This window comes from Thamnophis sirtalis, unplaced genomic scaffold (genome assembly GCF_051295495.1).
Source record: "Thamnophis sirtalis isolate CommonGarterSnake01/CBP01778 unplaced genomic scaffold, rThaSir2_p1.2 scaffold_8, whole genome shotgun sequence".
NCBI classification, from domain to species: domain Eukaryota; kingdom Metazoa; phylum Chordata; class Lepidosauria; order Squamata; family Natricidae; genus Thamnophis; species Thamnophis sirtalis.
In genome coordinates this window covers 30,825,391-30,839,814 of record NW_028261388.1, presented here as the reverse complement: position 1 = coordinate 30,839,814, position 14,424 = coordinate 30,825,391, and the positions used below count along the sequence as shown (strand labels likewise).

At 38.3% G+C, this 14,424-nt stretch overlaps 1 protein-coding gene across 2 annotated transcripts; it reads left to right on the top strand.

Annotated features, from left to right (window-relative positions):
• Window positions 1–10: 10 nt before the first annotated feature.
• BLZF1 (basic leucine zipper nuclear factor 1) lies at window positions 11–14,378 on the top strand. Of its 2 annotated transcripts, none has more exons than XM_087721364.1 (7): window positions 11–150; window positions 3,589–3,656; window positions 6,307–6,740; window positions 8,238–8,437; window positions 9,781–9,909; window positions 12,240–12,462; window positions 13,401–14,378. In XM_087721364.1, the coding sequence occupies exons 2-7, from the start codon at window positions 3,629–3,631 to the stop codon at window positions 13,581–13,583; spliced, it is 1,197 nt and encodes a 398-aa protein (XP_087577490.1). In that variant the 5' UTR covers window positions 11–150; window positions 3,589–3,628; the 3' UTR covers window positions 13,584–14,378. The 2 variants fall into 2 exon arrangements, with proteins under 2 accessions (XP_087577490.1, XP_013918888.2); XM_014063413.2 differs by lacking the exon at window positions 11–150 and adding an exon at window positions 755–855.
• The last annotated feature ends 46 nt before the right edge of the window (window positions 14,379–14,424 follow it).

The following is a 14,424-nucleotide window of genomic DNA, read 5'->3' as shown; positions in this document are numbered from 1 at the left end:
ACACCACCAAGTCCGCCTTGAATTCCTATTGGCTGGGAGCGGTATCGTTCACCCTCGTGACGGTAGTCCTGTGTAGCGTAAAAGGGTTTTGTCAGTGGAAAAAGAGACCGGAAATCGTGAAATTCCCGCGAAGCCTGAGCAAGGATGAATGTGGGTTTTTTTTATTGGTGCAGGACATGCTATTAGCACGTCATTATTACTTTTCTGTACAAGAACGTAGAGATAGGAATATAGAAGTCGCAGCGTTCATTAACTTTCAAGTGAAAAGCGGTGGTTTTTTTTTAGTTCCGCTGCAGACGCTGCTAACCGCTAATAGACTTTATTATAGATCAGGAGTCCCTAAACTTGGCACCTTTAAGACTTTAAGCATAGTATAGCAGCATAGTATAGCTGGCTGGGGAATTCTGGGAGTTGAAGTCCACAAGGCTTAATAAAGGTGCTAAATTTGGAGGCCCCTGTTATAGATTGTAAGGAGACCTATGGCTAACATACATTAATCCTGGAATATTTTGTAAAACGGAGATGAAAAAAGAAGCTGGCTGCGCTCCCGTTATACTACTTAAAGCTATAGTACTAAGGTTGAGAAAATACTGCTGTGCAAACAGAAAATGAACTAGTCGTATGATTTTTCTAGTCTGAAACATTGCCGGTGACTTGATTGGTTAGTCTCCCAACTAAGGTTTGAAAAAAAAAATTGAAATTGAGGTCAGAAGTTGCGCGGTTTGGGCGAGTCTACTATTATACCTTTATAGACGGAAGGGAGTCGATCGGAAGTTACTTCCTTCCCAAAAGGAGAAAGAACGAACCAGCGATGAGAGGCAGCTGGGAGGAGTGGAGGAGGAAGTCCCGCAGCTGGTTAGTTTTTCCACTTTAAACGAATTTATACAGCAATTCGTTGTTCCGTAAAACGAACGCGGTTTTACAGAACGCTGTTTTACTGTTTTACAGTGTTTACTGTTTTACAGATTCACACTGTTCTGTAAAACGACCTCCCTTTGTTGTTGTTAGTTGCGAAGTCGTATCCGACCCATCGCAACCCTATGGACGACGTTCCTCCAGGCCTTCCTGCCCTCTACCATCCTCTGGAGTCCGTTTAAACTCATGCCTACTCCTTCGGTGACTCCCTCCAGCCACCTCACTCTCTGTGGTCCAATTCTTTGCCCTCAATCTTTCCCAGCATTAGGCTCTTCTCCAGTGAGTCCTTCCTTCTCATTAGGTGGCCAAGGTTTCGCTTCAGCTCTGAGCTGGAGAAGTGAAACGTATTTAAAGAAAAAAACCAGAAAGTCTGGAAAAAAGCACCTTTGGGACAGCCATGACCTGGATGACTAAGAATCTCCATAGACGTGTAGTAATTTGTTTGTGAAATATGACGTCCCCATTGACTTTGCTTGTCAGAAGGTTGCCAAAGGCAATCACATGACCCCAGACATTGCAACCGTCATAAATATGAACCCGCTGCCAAGCATCTAAATTCAATTCACGTGACCGTGGGGATGCTACAACGGTCGTAAATGTGAAAAATGGTCATAAGTCACTTTTTCAGTGCTATTGTAACTTTGAACAGTCACTAAGCGAACTGTTGCAAATTGAGAACTATCTGTATTTCTGTAAATCATTGTTAAGGAGAAGTGAGATCTGTTGGCATCAGACCCAGACACAAGGTAACCGGCTGTGCTGAAGACCCGTCAGCCTTGAGTTGATGTGAGGTTGAAAGGCTCATTAAATTAAATAGGAGAGCAGACTTGGGAAGAAAGGTTTTCTGGGTAGTTAATGAAAACCAAATGTCTGCCACGACTGGGTTTATTGATTTATTTGTACGGTTTGTGAGAGTTGTGTGCTGCCAAATGTCACGGCAGTTTACAGCAAAAAACATCCCATAAAGTTGTATGAGTTTGTTTTTTTACTTGCTCATGATATGATATAAGAATACAGAACAATTCCTCTGCCGCAGAAACTGCAAAAGAAAGGGGAAAATAACTACTGATCAAACTAGCTCCCAAAACATCTGGAAGAACTCAGTTTCAGTCAGCATCTTCAGAGGGGCTAGTCTAGCTTTTAGGGGAAGCATCTCTCAGCCTTAGTGCTATAGCATATTGCATAGCATATTGGAGAGTGAAAATATGATTTTTCTATAGCTCAGGGGTGAAGTGTGGGATTCTTGATACTGTCTGAGCTTGGGGGTTCACTTGCAGATGTTTCAGTACCCAACTAGGTAACATCATCCATGCGTAGAGAATGTGAGTTTTGCTGTCTATGTGTGGTAGCTTTAGGCAACTGGCAAGGCAAGCTATGGGTAGACGTGGTTCATGTCCATTTATTCAACAGTCATTCAGAGTTACTGAGGCGCTGGAAAACAACAACCAGTCTTCCAAGTTCCAGCAGTCCTAATGTCGCTGTGATCGTGTGATTGTGATCCAGGTGCTCAGGGGCCTACCTCATGATTACAACATTGTACAAGCTGTGTTACAAGATTGCCATCTGTGACTTTCTCTGGCACATTCACACAAGCAAAGTTAATGGGGAAGCTACTAGGGAAGGTTACAGATTGTTCCAGTAAGTCACTAGCAACACCATCCCTGCCTGCTTGCACTCCATCGCATGCACCTGTTTGCAGCACCCCCTGCCCTCCTCTGGCCACCACCACCCCACTTGAGGCCTATGCCAAAAAGGCAGCTCCTAGGAGTTCTATAACTACAAGGAGCTATGAAAATGTTTAACTCTTTCTTAACCTTCAGGAGTTGCCTGAATTTGTGTAGCCCAGACCTAGTACTCTAATTTGGATTTATGCAAACTAGTTTACAATCCAAAATACTGGGGTTTAAACATGTTGAACCAAAGTTCACATGTCATGATAAATCAATGTGTAGGGTAAGCTCTTCAATAAGTTTTGCCTTTTGATTTGTGTGGTGTATACTGTTTTTATTTCTGTCTTCTTGGTATACATACTTGTTCCATGATTGTGTGGAATTTGTTAATCTCAATGGCATCTTTGTGTTTCCAGTTTGTAAAGTAAATAACTATTGATTTTCTATCTATTCACGAATCCCTAAAACTGCTATCTGCAATAATCACTTCATTTTGTCTTATGCTTGAAATAGATCTTCAATTGTATGAGTGGTTGATTATATTCTGAGGGTCAAGATATCTTAAACATATCTTGGTTATTCAGGCACCAAGTTCCAATATTACCTACATGAGAAAAGAAAAGCATTCTTAGTCAACTTCCTGTTTCAAAATCATAGACCTTTTTTCAGCATTTGCTAAAATGAAATAGTACCTTTTTTGTCTTTCAGAGTTTTAATACATTAACTGTTTTTATTAGACTAAGATCTGCAGCTTTAAAAAAATAAAGCACTATGAAAATATTTTTACAATACTTTAAATAATGATCAATCATCCCAAATAGGATGCATAGCCATCCAGGCACTTCCAAATACATGGGGGCTTGAACATTTACTACTATTTTTTGTGAGAAATGGCATTATGAAGTTGAATTAGTATGTTGCAATATATTCTGTATTAATGATTCTATATTCTGTTCAATGGAACTGACAGGTATAACACTTGTTGTTTGTTTGTGTGTTTTAGGCTTTAACGTTTTTTTCTTGTATGCAATCCTGTCAATAAAATGGCAGCTCCAAGTAATGCAGAAAATAGTAAGTATTCATCTTTCGTAGGAATTATATATTGATTTTGGAGATATATTCTGCAGATATTTACAAATCAAAGGTTTTTAATATATGTTGAATTTTAAAAATAGGTAAGAGCTTTCGTGGAAGAAACTGAATATCAGTTATTTAGCAAACCAGAAACTCTTTCGTGCTTTTCCATAGTACTATCAAAAGCTTTGAGCTCATCCAAGAAGCTTCAGCTCTGAGCTGAAGAAGCTTCTTGGATGAGAAGTGAAACATCTTCAAAGAAAAACCAGAAAGTCCAGTTGCTTCTTGAAAAAGCACCTTTGGGACAACCATGACCTGGATGACTAAGAATCTCCATAGACATTTAAATTAGTATTACATCTAAATCTGGAGTTAGCTTTCTTTTACGTGTAGCCCTCAGTTACGGTCATTCATTCAGCAACCATTCAAAGTTACAAACATACTCACCAAGAGGGTTATGAGTGGTCCTTGATAATGTCAGAAATTGTGATCATATAACTGTAGGTTGCTGCAAGAACATAATTGTGAGTCAGTCACCAAATACCCAGATTATGATCACATAGCCACTGTTATGACTGGAACTCCAGGGACATTACCTACTGGCTTCTCATAAGCAAAATCAGTGGGTCCCACAGCACCTCCCCATGACCTCCTTGCCTGGATGCCAACCTCTTCCCACTTAATGACCTGTGTGATCCTAAAGTGAGGACAGCCCAACTGCCAGGATTACTTTCACGAAGGAATGTGGTCTCACAATTTGCTTTATCACTTAGCAATGGAAATTCCAGTACTATTGTAACCCAAAGACTACCTTATTTCAAGTTCCTTAACTTGCCTAGAAGAGTTTCAAATGGAATGTGAGACTGAGCCTTCCAAAGTTATGTAGTGAGGAGTTTTTTGACACAGTGCTGTCAAACATTCCATGCTATGGGAAATGGCAAGCTTTGGATGTAATCTAATATGGTTAGTCCTTGATGTGGCACGACATAACCATGAAAGTCAAAAGCGCGCCAACAACACCGCGGCGCTAAAACCGCAATGTCAAAAGCGACAACAGCGCGCCAACAGAAGCACGATTTAACTTAAGGTAAGGTTTAGGGTTAGGTTTAGGATTAGGTTTAGTTAGGTTTAGGGTTAGGTTTAGGGTTATTTTTAGGGTTATGTTACAGCGCGCTTCTGTCGGCGCGCTGTTGTCGGCGCGCTGTTGTCGCGCGGTTTTGACGGCGCGGTTTTGTCACCACGCTTTAGTGACACGTGCTTTAGTCGACCGCGGTTTTGTGGTGGAACCAGTCCTTGATTTAGGACCAGAATTCTGACCAGAATCTCAGTTGTTGAGTTAAGCAGTTGTTAAGCATGACTTCAATGCCATTTTGGCATTTCCAGTTAGGATTGTTAAGTGATCTCCCAGATTATTAAATGAACAAAGCAAAAGGGCTGCCTGCCAGATTCAGTTCCCCTCCTTGCATAGAAAGCAATTGTTCCAGAGGTCTGCGGAATGGAGCTGGGATCTTTGGGATCTGTTTCTCCAATTCAGTTCATTTCCCACACACGGAGGGAAGATGAACTCCACAGGGTGGAGAAAAGGAGCTCAGATCTTGAATATCACAACTCCATACCTGCAGTTGCCAGACGAATTTGTCTTCCCCCTGTGCATGGAGCAGGATTTATTTGAAGGGCTGCAGAAATGGAGCTCAGATCTTTGAGATCTGACCTTCATTTCTGTAGCCCTTTAGAGAAGTTCCACTCTCCATGTGTGGAATAGAACTCTTTTGAAGGGCTGCAGGAGCATATCTTGGTTATTCCAAGCTTCATTGGAGTAGTTGTCTATCTGAGAAAAAGCATCGCATTCTTAGTCAGTTTTTTGATTCAAAATCACAAACATTTTCTTTTCAGCTTTTGCATCTCTACCGTCAGAGCAGACCAGGAATTGTAACGTTGATGTGTAGAAAAATAACAGATGCAGAGCAAAAGTAAATGTATACATTCAGAACAGAGCTCGGTTTCTGCAGTCCACTGGAGGAGTTCCCTCCCCTTGAAAGGCAGCCTTTTCACTCTTAAAAGAGCTGCCTGCTGGGAAGGGAATCTCAACTGTGTGGCAGGCAGTGCCAGGTTGCAACCTTCTCTGCCACCATATTGCAAATGGCAATCACATGATTGTGAGACATATGGAACCCGGTCATAAATGTGAATAGGCTGCCAAACACCTAGATCATGATCATATGACTGTGGAACAGTGCAACATTTTATGATGACCAGAAGTGCTTTACAGGCTATAGAGTACCCTTCCCAAGGCCATCATAACTTCAAACAGTTGTTAAACAACCAGTGGTAAGTCAAGAAGTATCTGTAAAAAAAATTCTGCCATTCAGGCATGTCTGATTCTCTGAGATTGCAAGTCGCTGCATTTTTCTTGGCAAGATTTTTCAGAAGTGCCATTGCCATCTTCTTAGGCTTGATGAAAGTGACTAGTCCAAGATCACATAGCTGGTTTGGTATCTAATGTGGGACTAGAATTCATGGACTCCCAGTTTCTAGCCTAATGCCTAACCCACTACACCAAACTGGCTTTCCTAATAATATTAGATTATATTAATCATGTTTTTCTGATTTAAACATATTGTATGCTATTTTCTGCTTCAATCTGAAGGTGAATACATTACCTCACCCATTCGTGGACCTGGTGATGGCATGGAAACAGAGCAGCCTTCAAAATCTGTTGAAGTAATCCCCAACATAACTAGCCATGCCCATCGAAGCCCACACAAGAAACATCTTCCGTCACTGAGTCCTGGAGTTCTTCAGCTGGGGAAAGTATATGGTGACAAGGCTGTGGAAATTGAAGCTGTACGAATAGTGGTTCCTAAAGCTTCTATAAGCCATGTGGTGCCTGTTAAAAATGCTAAAGGATCTAAATCCTCAGGTCCTCAAAAAGAGCCCCTCAGTCTGTCTGATGGGATTTCATCAGATACTAAGAAAGAACTGCTGGAGCTAAGAAGTGAAATAGGGAAGCTTAAAAATTCGGAAAAGAGACTCTTACAGGATAAGGAAGGCCTTTCCAATCAGCTACATGTGCAAACAGAGGTAGGAAAATAGACTTGATTGAATTACTTTTAAAGAGGACTTTAATTTACTTTACTTTATTGTCATTGTACATATATACACAGTATACCCATACAACAAAATTCACATAACACTCAGAGACCAGGCCCAACACACATGACCATCCCCAAACATACGCCCACCTACCCAAAATTCCCCACCCATAAACCACCCAAGCATCCACACAACAGACCAAGAACTGCTGTCCAACAGCTCACTGATGGTAACCCTTAAGTTCATCGTTGAGTGCAATTATAGCTCTGGGATAAAAACTATTCAGAAGACGTGTGGTCCGAGTTTTAATTGTTCTGTATCTTCTGCCAGAAGGCAACAGTCAAAAAAGATTGTAAGCAGGATGGAAAGAGTTTCCGAGTATGTTGTGCAATTTCCTCAAACAGCGAGATGTAAAGATGTCATCCAGGGCTGGTAGCTGGAGCCTGATTATATTCTGGGCAGTTTTAATGATTCTCTGTAGAGCTTTTTTGTCCGCTGCAAGAATGCCATATGTCAGGACACTCTCAATAGTGCTGCGATAGTAGGACAGAAGTAGATGCTGAGATAGATTTATTTTCCTGAGCATTTTCAGGAAGTACAGCCTCTTCTGTGCCTTCTTCACAAGCATGTTAGCATTCATAGTCCATGAGAAGTCCTCTGAGATATAAGTGTATAAATATATTTATACAATTTGTTCGGAAGAAATAACTGCAGTGTATAGAAATAATTATTCAGGGATAACAATGCAGCTTCAACCCCATATAATAATTTATACTTAGGGTTTTTCCCCCCTAGCTTTGGTTATTTTTTATTCATTTTCATTCAGAATTAAATTAAATTGCACTCAATGATTAATTCACTAAGGCCTTTAAGGATTATAGTCTGCATCATTGGATTATTCTGAGCAATGACTATAAAAGTATTCAGTATAAAGTGGCTTATAGAGTCTCCCTATAAAGGAGAAGGGCAGTCTCCAAATATGTATATAAACCATAATTGTATAAATAGAGAATTATACTCTCCATCTGAAAATTGATAAAGTGGGTAGCTGCTGTGTTTGAATATGCCATTATTCCCTAAGACTTTAAGCTCCCTATCCCTTGGAAAAAGTCAACAATCTCTGAGCAAAATTACAATTTGTCGTTTTGGAGGAACTTCTTGAAAGCTACTATGGGATAAAAAGTTACTGGTCTTAGATTATGAAAACTAAGAGCATGTAAACCTATTTTCAGCTGTGTATAAAATCCTGTCTTTTTCTTATTAAGACATAAATAAATGTGGTGTTCATGCAGCAACTCTACAATAATACAAACAGTAACAAGCTTTGTTTGATATCCATCATATTTTGAAATGCACAGCACTCAACTTTTACATATATCCTGTACTTAACTTCTACACCTATCTAGCAACACAAAACAACCCAGTTCTTCAACCTGCGATAGGTTAATCAACTCAATGCATGTTGAACTCATTTCCCTATCTTAGGTCAATCGGGAGTTGAAAAAGTTACTTGTTGCTTCTGTTGGAGATGACTTGCAATATCATTTTGAGCGTATGGCACGTGAAAAAAATCAACTGATTCTTGAAAATGAAGCCCTTGGGCGGAATGTGTCTCAGCTGTCTGAGCAGTTAGAACGGATGTCTATACAATGTGATGTTTGGCGAAGCAAATTTCTAGCAAGCAGGTACTGTTAATGATGCTGCCTTTTAAAGGATGTCTTGATAAATAAATGTACATCTACCTAAGCAACCGTAGACACATAAGTACCTTTTCTCTATCTGCTTTATGAAAGACGTGTTGTGACACCTCCTAGAATCCTTGTTGATTCAGGATACCAACCTTTAAGGTTTAACAGACATGATTGCTCTGGATGGGGTCATGCTTCCCTTAAAGATCAGGTTTCCTGCTTGTGACTGCTTTTAACCAAAGATACACATGAGTAGCGGGCTAAACTTTCATCAGCCTGGGCGGATAAACCAGTTGGGTATTCCTGGAGGAGAGAGAACTGACATTGGTAATGTATGGTTTGGTAGCCCTGAGGCTGGATTACTACTACACATTGCTATTTATGGAGTGCCTCTTGAAAACAATGACAATTGGTCCAGACTGAAGCGACATGATTGGTGCTTTTAGGAGGTGTCACAACACGTCTTTCGTAAAGCAGGTATGCAAACTTGAGTAATTTTCTGATTCCAATTCAGGGTACTCACTCTGATATACAAAACTGGGTAGGTCTTGAAACCAAATTACTTTTAAATATCCATGTTCTAATATTTTTAACAGGGCATCTCTGCCATCTAAAACACTAATAGGTTTTAGAGCAGCTAATTCATGGTGAGTGCAAACTGAAACACTTTGCCTGAGGCTTAAAATGCTTCATTTCCTTAAATCTCTTATAGTTTCTAATAATGTTTAGAGATTTTTAATAAACTGTTAATTTTGATAATTATGAATATTTGTATGCCAACTAAAACATACCAAATTAAAATTTCATAGCATATGCTTTTTTTTAAAGCCTTTATAAATCTATGTAGGCTTTTAGAAGCTTGTCTTGGCAAATATTATCTATTCATTTAATTAATGTTTTATACATTCCTAAATTATTGCAAAAGAAAGAGCACTTGATATTAATATGATTGTGAATTGGGAAAGCTACTATAATGTAACTGATACCATGTGTGAACTGGTCTAAAGTAAGAATTTAAATCTCAATTTAGCAAACAAACTCACTCCAGGGTACTAGAATGCCATCTTTCAGGGTAATATATTTTACAGGATTATTTCCATTGTAATATTATAATTGTGCTCCTGGGGAAAAGTGGGATGACATTCATAAGAAAGTTGTACCTCACATCACATTTATTTGTTCAAGATGTATTATCCCTTTATTCCAAATTATGTACATAATCTGTTTAGGTTGCAGCATGAAAATGCAACCATTGAATTAACTGCTAATGTACAATAGGAACACAGTGTTAATTAGTTGAATCATCTTTAATTAGGTTATATCTGAAATTTGTTCTACAGAGTCATGTCTGATGAGTTGACTAACTCCAGAGCAGTTCTCCAGCGTCAGGCCAGAGATGCACACAGTGCAATTCAGGATCTGTTAAATGAACGTGATCAGTTTCGCCAAGAAATGATTGCTGCACAAAAGTATGAATATATGTGTTTTTTTAGTATCTGAAAGACATTGCTTTAAATCCCAGTTTAGCCATTTTATGTAGCAGCTCTGGATTATTGATATTTAGAAATAAAGATTTACTTCTAATTCCATAGACTGGACAAAAATTCTATATAATCAAATTTCTGTCAGTAAAATACAGGCAAATATTATAAGTGTCTAAAACACTTTAGTAAAAACAATAACATGCAAGTAGAAAATAATTGTATTAGAATGATCATATGTATGTAAAGCTGTTCTCAGTTGACAAAACTTACATATACACACTAAACAATCTATGACCCATTAAGTTATTGTTTCAGTTGAGTCATTGTTCCAGGCATGTCATCATTTTCAGTTGTGTCATTGTTTCAGTTGTGTCACTATTTTTGGGAGCAAGAATGATTTCCAGCTTCCTGCTGTCTTTCCAACTAACTTTGTTTTTGGGGAGTTTGGAGAGAGAATGTCAATGGGGAAGCCAGCAGGGAACTTTAGCAATAGCAATAGCAGTTAGACTTATATACCGTTTCATAGGGCTTTCAGCCCTCTCTAAGCGGTTTACAGAGTCAGCATATTGCCTCCAACAACAATCTGGGTCCACATTTTACCCACCTCGGAAGGATGGAAGGCTGAGTCAACCCTGAGCCGGTGAGATTTGAACTGCAGAACTGCAGTCAGCTGAAGTAGCCTGCACTGCGCCACCTCGGCTATTAACTTTGCAAAGTGCTCAGGCAAGTCTCCCCCACCTGTGCACCCTACCTTTGTGCTTATGCCATGCCAGCAACCTGTACATCTCTGCGCCCCCTCACACACATACCCTGATCTACTGCGCCTCTTATGCACCCTCCCAACCATTGCCTCTTCTTACCTGCCTGCTGGCCTTAGACTTGCATCTTTCTGCCAACTTCCTTGTTGATTTTGCTTGTGGGAAACTGACAGGAAATGTTGGAAATGAGAGTCATGGGATTGTGATTGGTACAACAGGACATTGGTGTGGCAGTTCAGCGGCATTGAAACAGTCACAACTTTTCCAAATTTCAATCTCAGTAGAATAAAGGGTTCCGGATTTTGTAAGTTAGACCAATTGAATTACCTTGATTCAAAAACTATTGTGATTAAGAAACATTGTTTTGCCCAATTGAAGTTACAAATAGAAAAACAAACACAAGAGTTTTAATAGTATACTAGCTGATAACCTGGCATTGCCTGGGTATTTATTTATAGAGAAAATGTCCAGACCAAACGTAATTTCTAATGTTGAATTTTCCCCCTTCCTAGAGGGAGCCCCCTTGTGGAGTACTGTATCGCCATTACCATGGCAACTCCACTGTGCTGCATAGTAGAAGCCATTTTACAGCAGTACAGCAGAAGCCATTTTAAGGCACAACAGGATGTATCTTAACAGAACACACACCCTGAGGGGTTTTAGTGATGTCTTACCCCCCACAATATTTCTTTCCAGAGAGTAAGTCATCTGTGTACCAAGCTTGGTTGAAATTGCTCGAGGTGTTCCAGAGTTATGCTGGAACATACACACACACACACACACGTACACACACACACACACACAGCCATTTAGATAGATGATAGATAGATAGATAGATAGATAGATAGATAGATAGATAGATAGATAGATAGATAGATAGATGATAGATAAATAGAAAGAAGTAGGCGCATATTGCTTGTATAGAGAGAATAACAGATGTATACAGAAAGAATTGAAAGCAGTGTCATTGCCCTAAAATGTACTTAGTAGCATAGATTATAAAGTATTAGAGCAAAACCCATTCTCTATGACAAGAGATCTGCCATCCCTAGTTATTAGGTGCTTGTGTAACTTAATTTTTTGTTCTATAGTCTGTTTATCTTACATTTTGTTCTCAAATTATCCACAACTAAGAAACTTCATTCTAACAAAATTTGAAAATGGATAATAGGTCTGGGTGAAATTTCTGTCCCATATGCCTGATGTGAGCTGCAGGGCTACCTATGCAAGGAAAAATATTTTTCTTCCCAATGATTTTTATCTCTTTCAAAAATAATCCAGAGTTGGTCTGTAGTTTTCTGTCCTTCCTGTTATGCAAAGGCCATAATTCAACTTTATACTATTTTTTCCCATCCAAAATTGTAACCAGAAGCTACGTAGTCTATTTCTTTGCATCACTAGCAAAACTATAGATAGCAATTTTTGCTCTTGGATAATTTAATAACCTTTCTATATCCCTCCTTCTCCTTGACTGTTTATCCTGTTGTTTCTGTAGTCTACCAACTTTCCTGATGGTCTATAACATTTGTAATTGAAACTGGTTTATTTCCATTGCAGATTATTAGAGGAACTCCTAGTTTCTCTACAGTGGGGAAGGCAGCAGACATACTACCCTAGTGCACATCCTCATAGTACGGTGGAATTAGCTGTTGTGAATCATAAGCTTGCTAGAGCAGTAACTTCACATCTACTTGGAAACTCTAGTATTGCTAACAATCCAAAAAATGGCTCTTCATCCACAGAAGTCTGCACTACTCCTGCTGAGAAAATGGCTGAAATGGTAAAAACTATTTTATATAATAGCATGCTATTCTCTTGTGCATTAAAATTTTTCAGATTTACTTACTAGAAACATGAAGCAGTACCTTTTTATTGCATAATAACAAATGCTATGACTTAATAAGCCTCCACATTCTATTATTCAGTATTAATATTCTACTGTACTGCATGGCAGTATAGTTTTCTACTGTTCATTTGCCAGACAAGATATATATTTAGGAATGGTCAGAGCAAGGTGGCAGTTGATTCCTAGAGCTACGCCTCTGTAATTGCCCACTTCTACAGTAGATTGCTGGTAGAAAGACCTGAGGAAGTTTTGCCTTGAAAGTAATCTAAACTATGGTTGTAGTTTAAATTGCAGTAGCTGAGGGTAATAGAAAACCTGATCTGAGAATTGTTTGGCTTCTGCTGGGCAGACAAGTTTGCATTCCTGCTTGTTGTCCAGATAGCAGTAGTAGAAGGAATTTGTGCCTTTTATGTCAGATGCAATCATTTCCAAACTAATTGTATCTGAATTATAATAATTTTGCAACTCCTGCATTATTGTTCAGTTAATACAGACCACTCTTGAAGAGTTTGTGCAAAATTCAATTGGTGTAAATTGTGGCAGCTTCATGATACTGATATGTGATACTAAGATAATACATTGGGTTCTATTCACAATTTTAAGTTGCTGATGTTAATGTTTAAGGTAATAAACAGGTTTAAGAAGCAAACTCTTTATTCTGTAGAAAATAAAATAATCTTATAGAAATGCCACTTTATCTCTAAAAAGTAAATTGTAAATAAAAGAGAGGCCTTTCTCTTGTGTAGGAATTGAACTTTCTAACTTAAAAAAGTTAGATATCCCTTTATCTAGATATTTCAGATTGTTTTAAATGTTTTAAATATTTTTACTAAAATAAACCACTGTGATTCATTGCTGTTACTATTTTCCAGGTATTAAGAATGCTGGATTCTGGCAAATGTACAGAAGTATCAGAACTTTCTTTTTCTGAGCCTTCAACAGCATCTTTTCTTTCCCCAAAGAAAAATATTGGACGGTTTCATCCCTACACTAGATATGAGAACATAACTTTCAACTGTTGTGATCACTGCAAGGGAGAATTACTTGTTCTTTAAAAAAAATCTTATTTGGTAGCAATGGTTTCAGATTCTGATGAAGCATACAATCTTTGTGCACTTTTATTTTCTGTACTTTTATCTAAGGAGGATTGGATTTTGTGCTGGGATTATGTCTTTCATAAAGCTTTCAGGATTTTAATGTTCTGCTGTCAAATTCTTCTTTGTGGCAGATTAAATTTGTAACACAATGTCAGTTATTCAATGCCAACCAAGAATGTATTAGAGAAATATTCCATACTGTAAAAAGAATTATAGAATTTGCGTATCAATGTTTCTTCTTTAAGAGAACACTTGAGAATATTAGAAATATCCCATGAACCTCAATTTTATTCTTCCTTAAAAAGATATTTCTATACGTGAACTATTTTATTTTAGAATTAGGGTGGGTGTTTAAGTATTTTCTACAGTTGATTTCCAGTATTAGAGAACTGTTACATGGGCAAGTTAAAATGCATATTTTAATGAAAACAGAAAATGCTTCTTTAGCTATAAACTGTACTTTAAATATCTTAAGTGATGGAGCTGATTTGGTGAGCTTAAATCTAATGCACAACATTTATGTCAAATAGTAGCAACAGCATTTATACGCAAACTACTGGAGATGTGCCTCTGAGTTCACCTTTTCTACAGAAGGGTTCGGTTTTTTTTACTAAAGTGGGAATGACTATCCCTGAGAGATTAAGTAAAAAGGTTTTAATGGTGCTATTAAATGTGGTTGAACTACTCTTCTTGTATCTCTTTTCTCTAATTTGTAAATAGGCAAAAATATACTGTCATCACTTTTAAAAAACACTTCCTTTGTAAATCTCTATTTCTTGACATTTCTTGGGGATGGGGT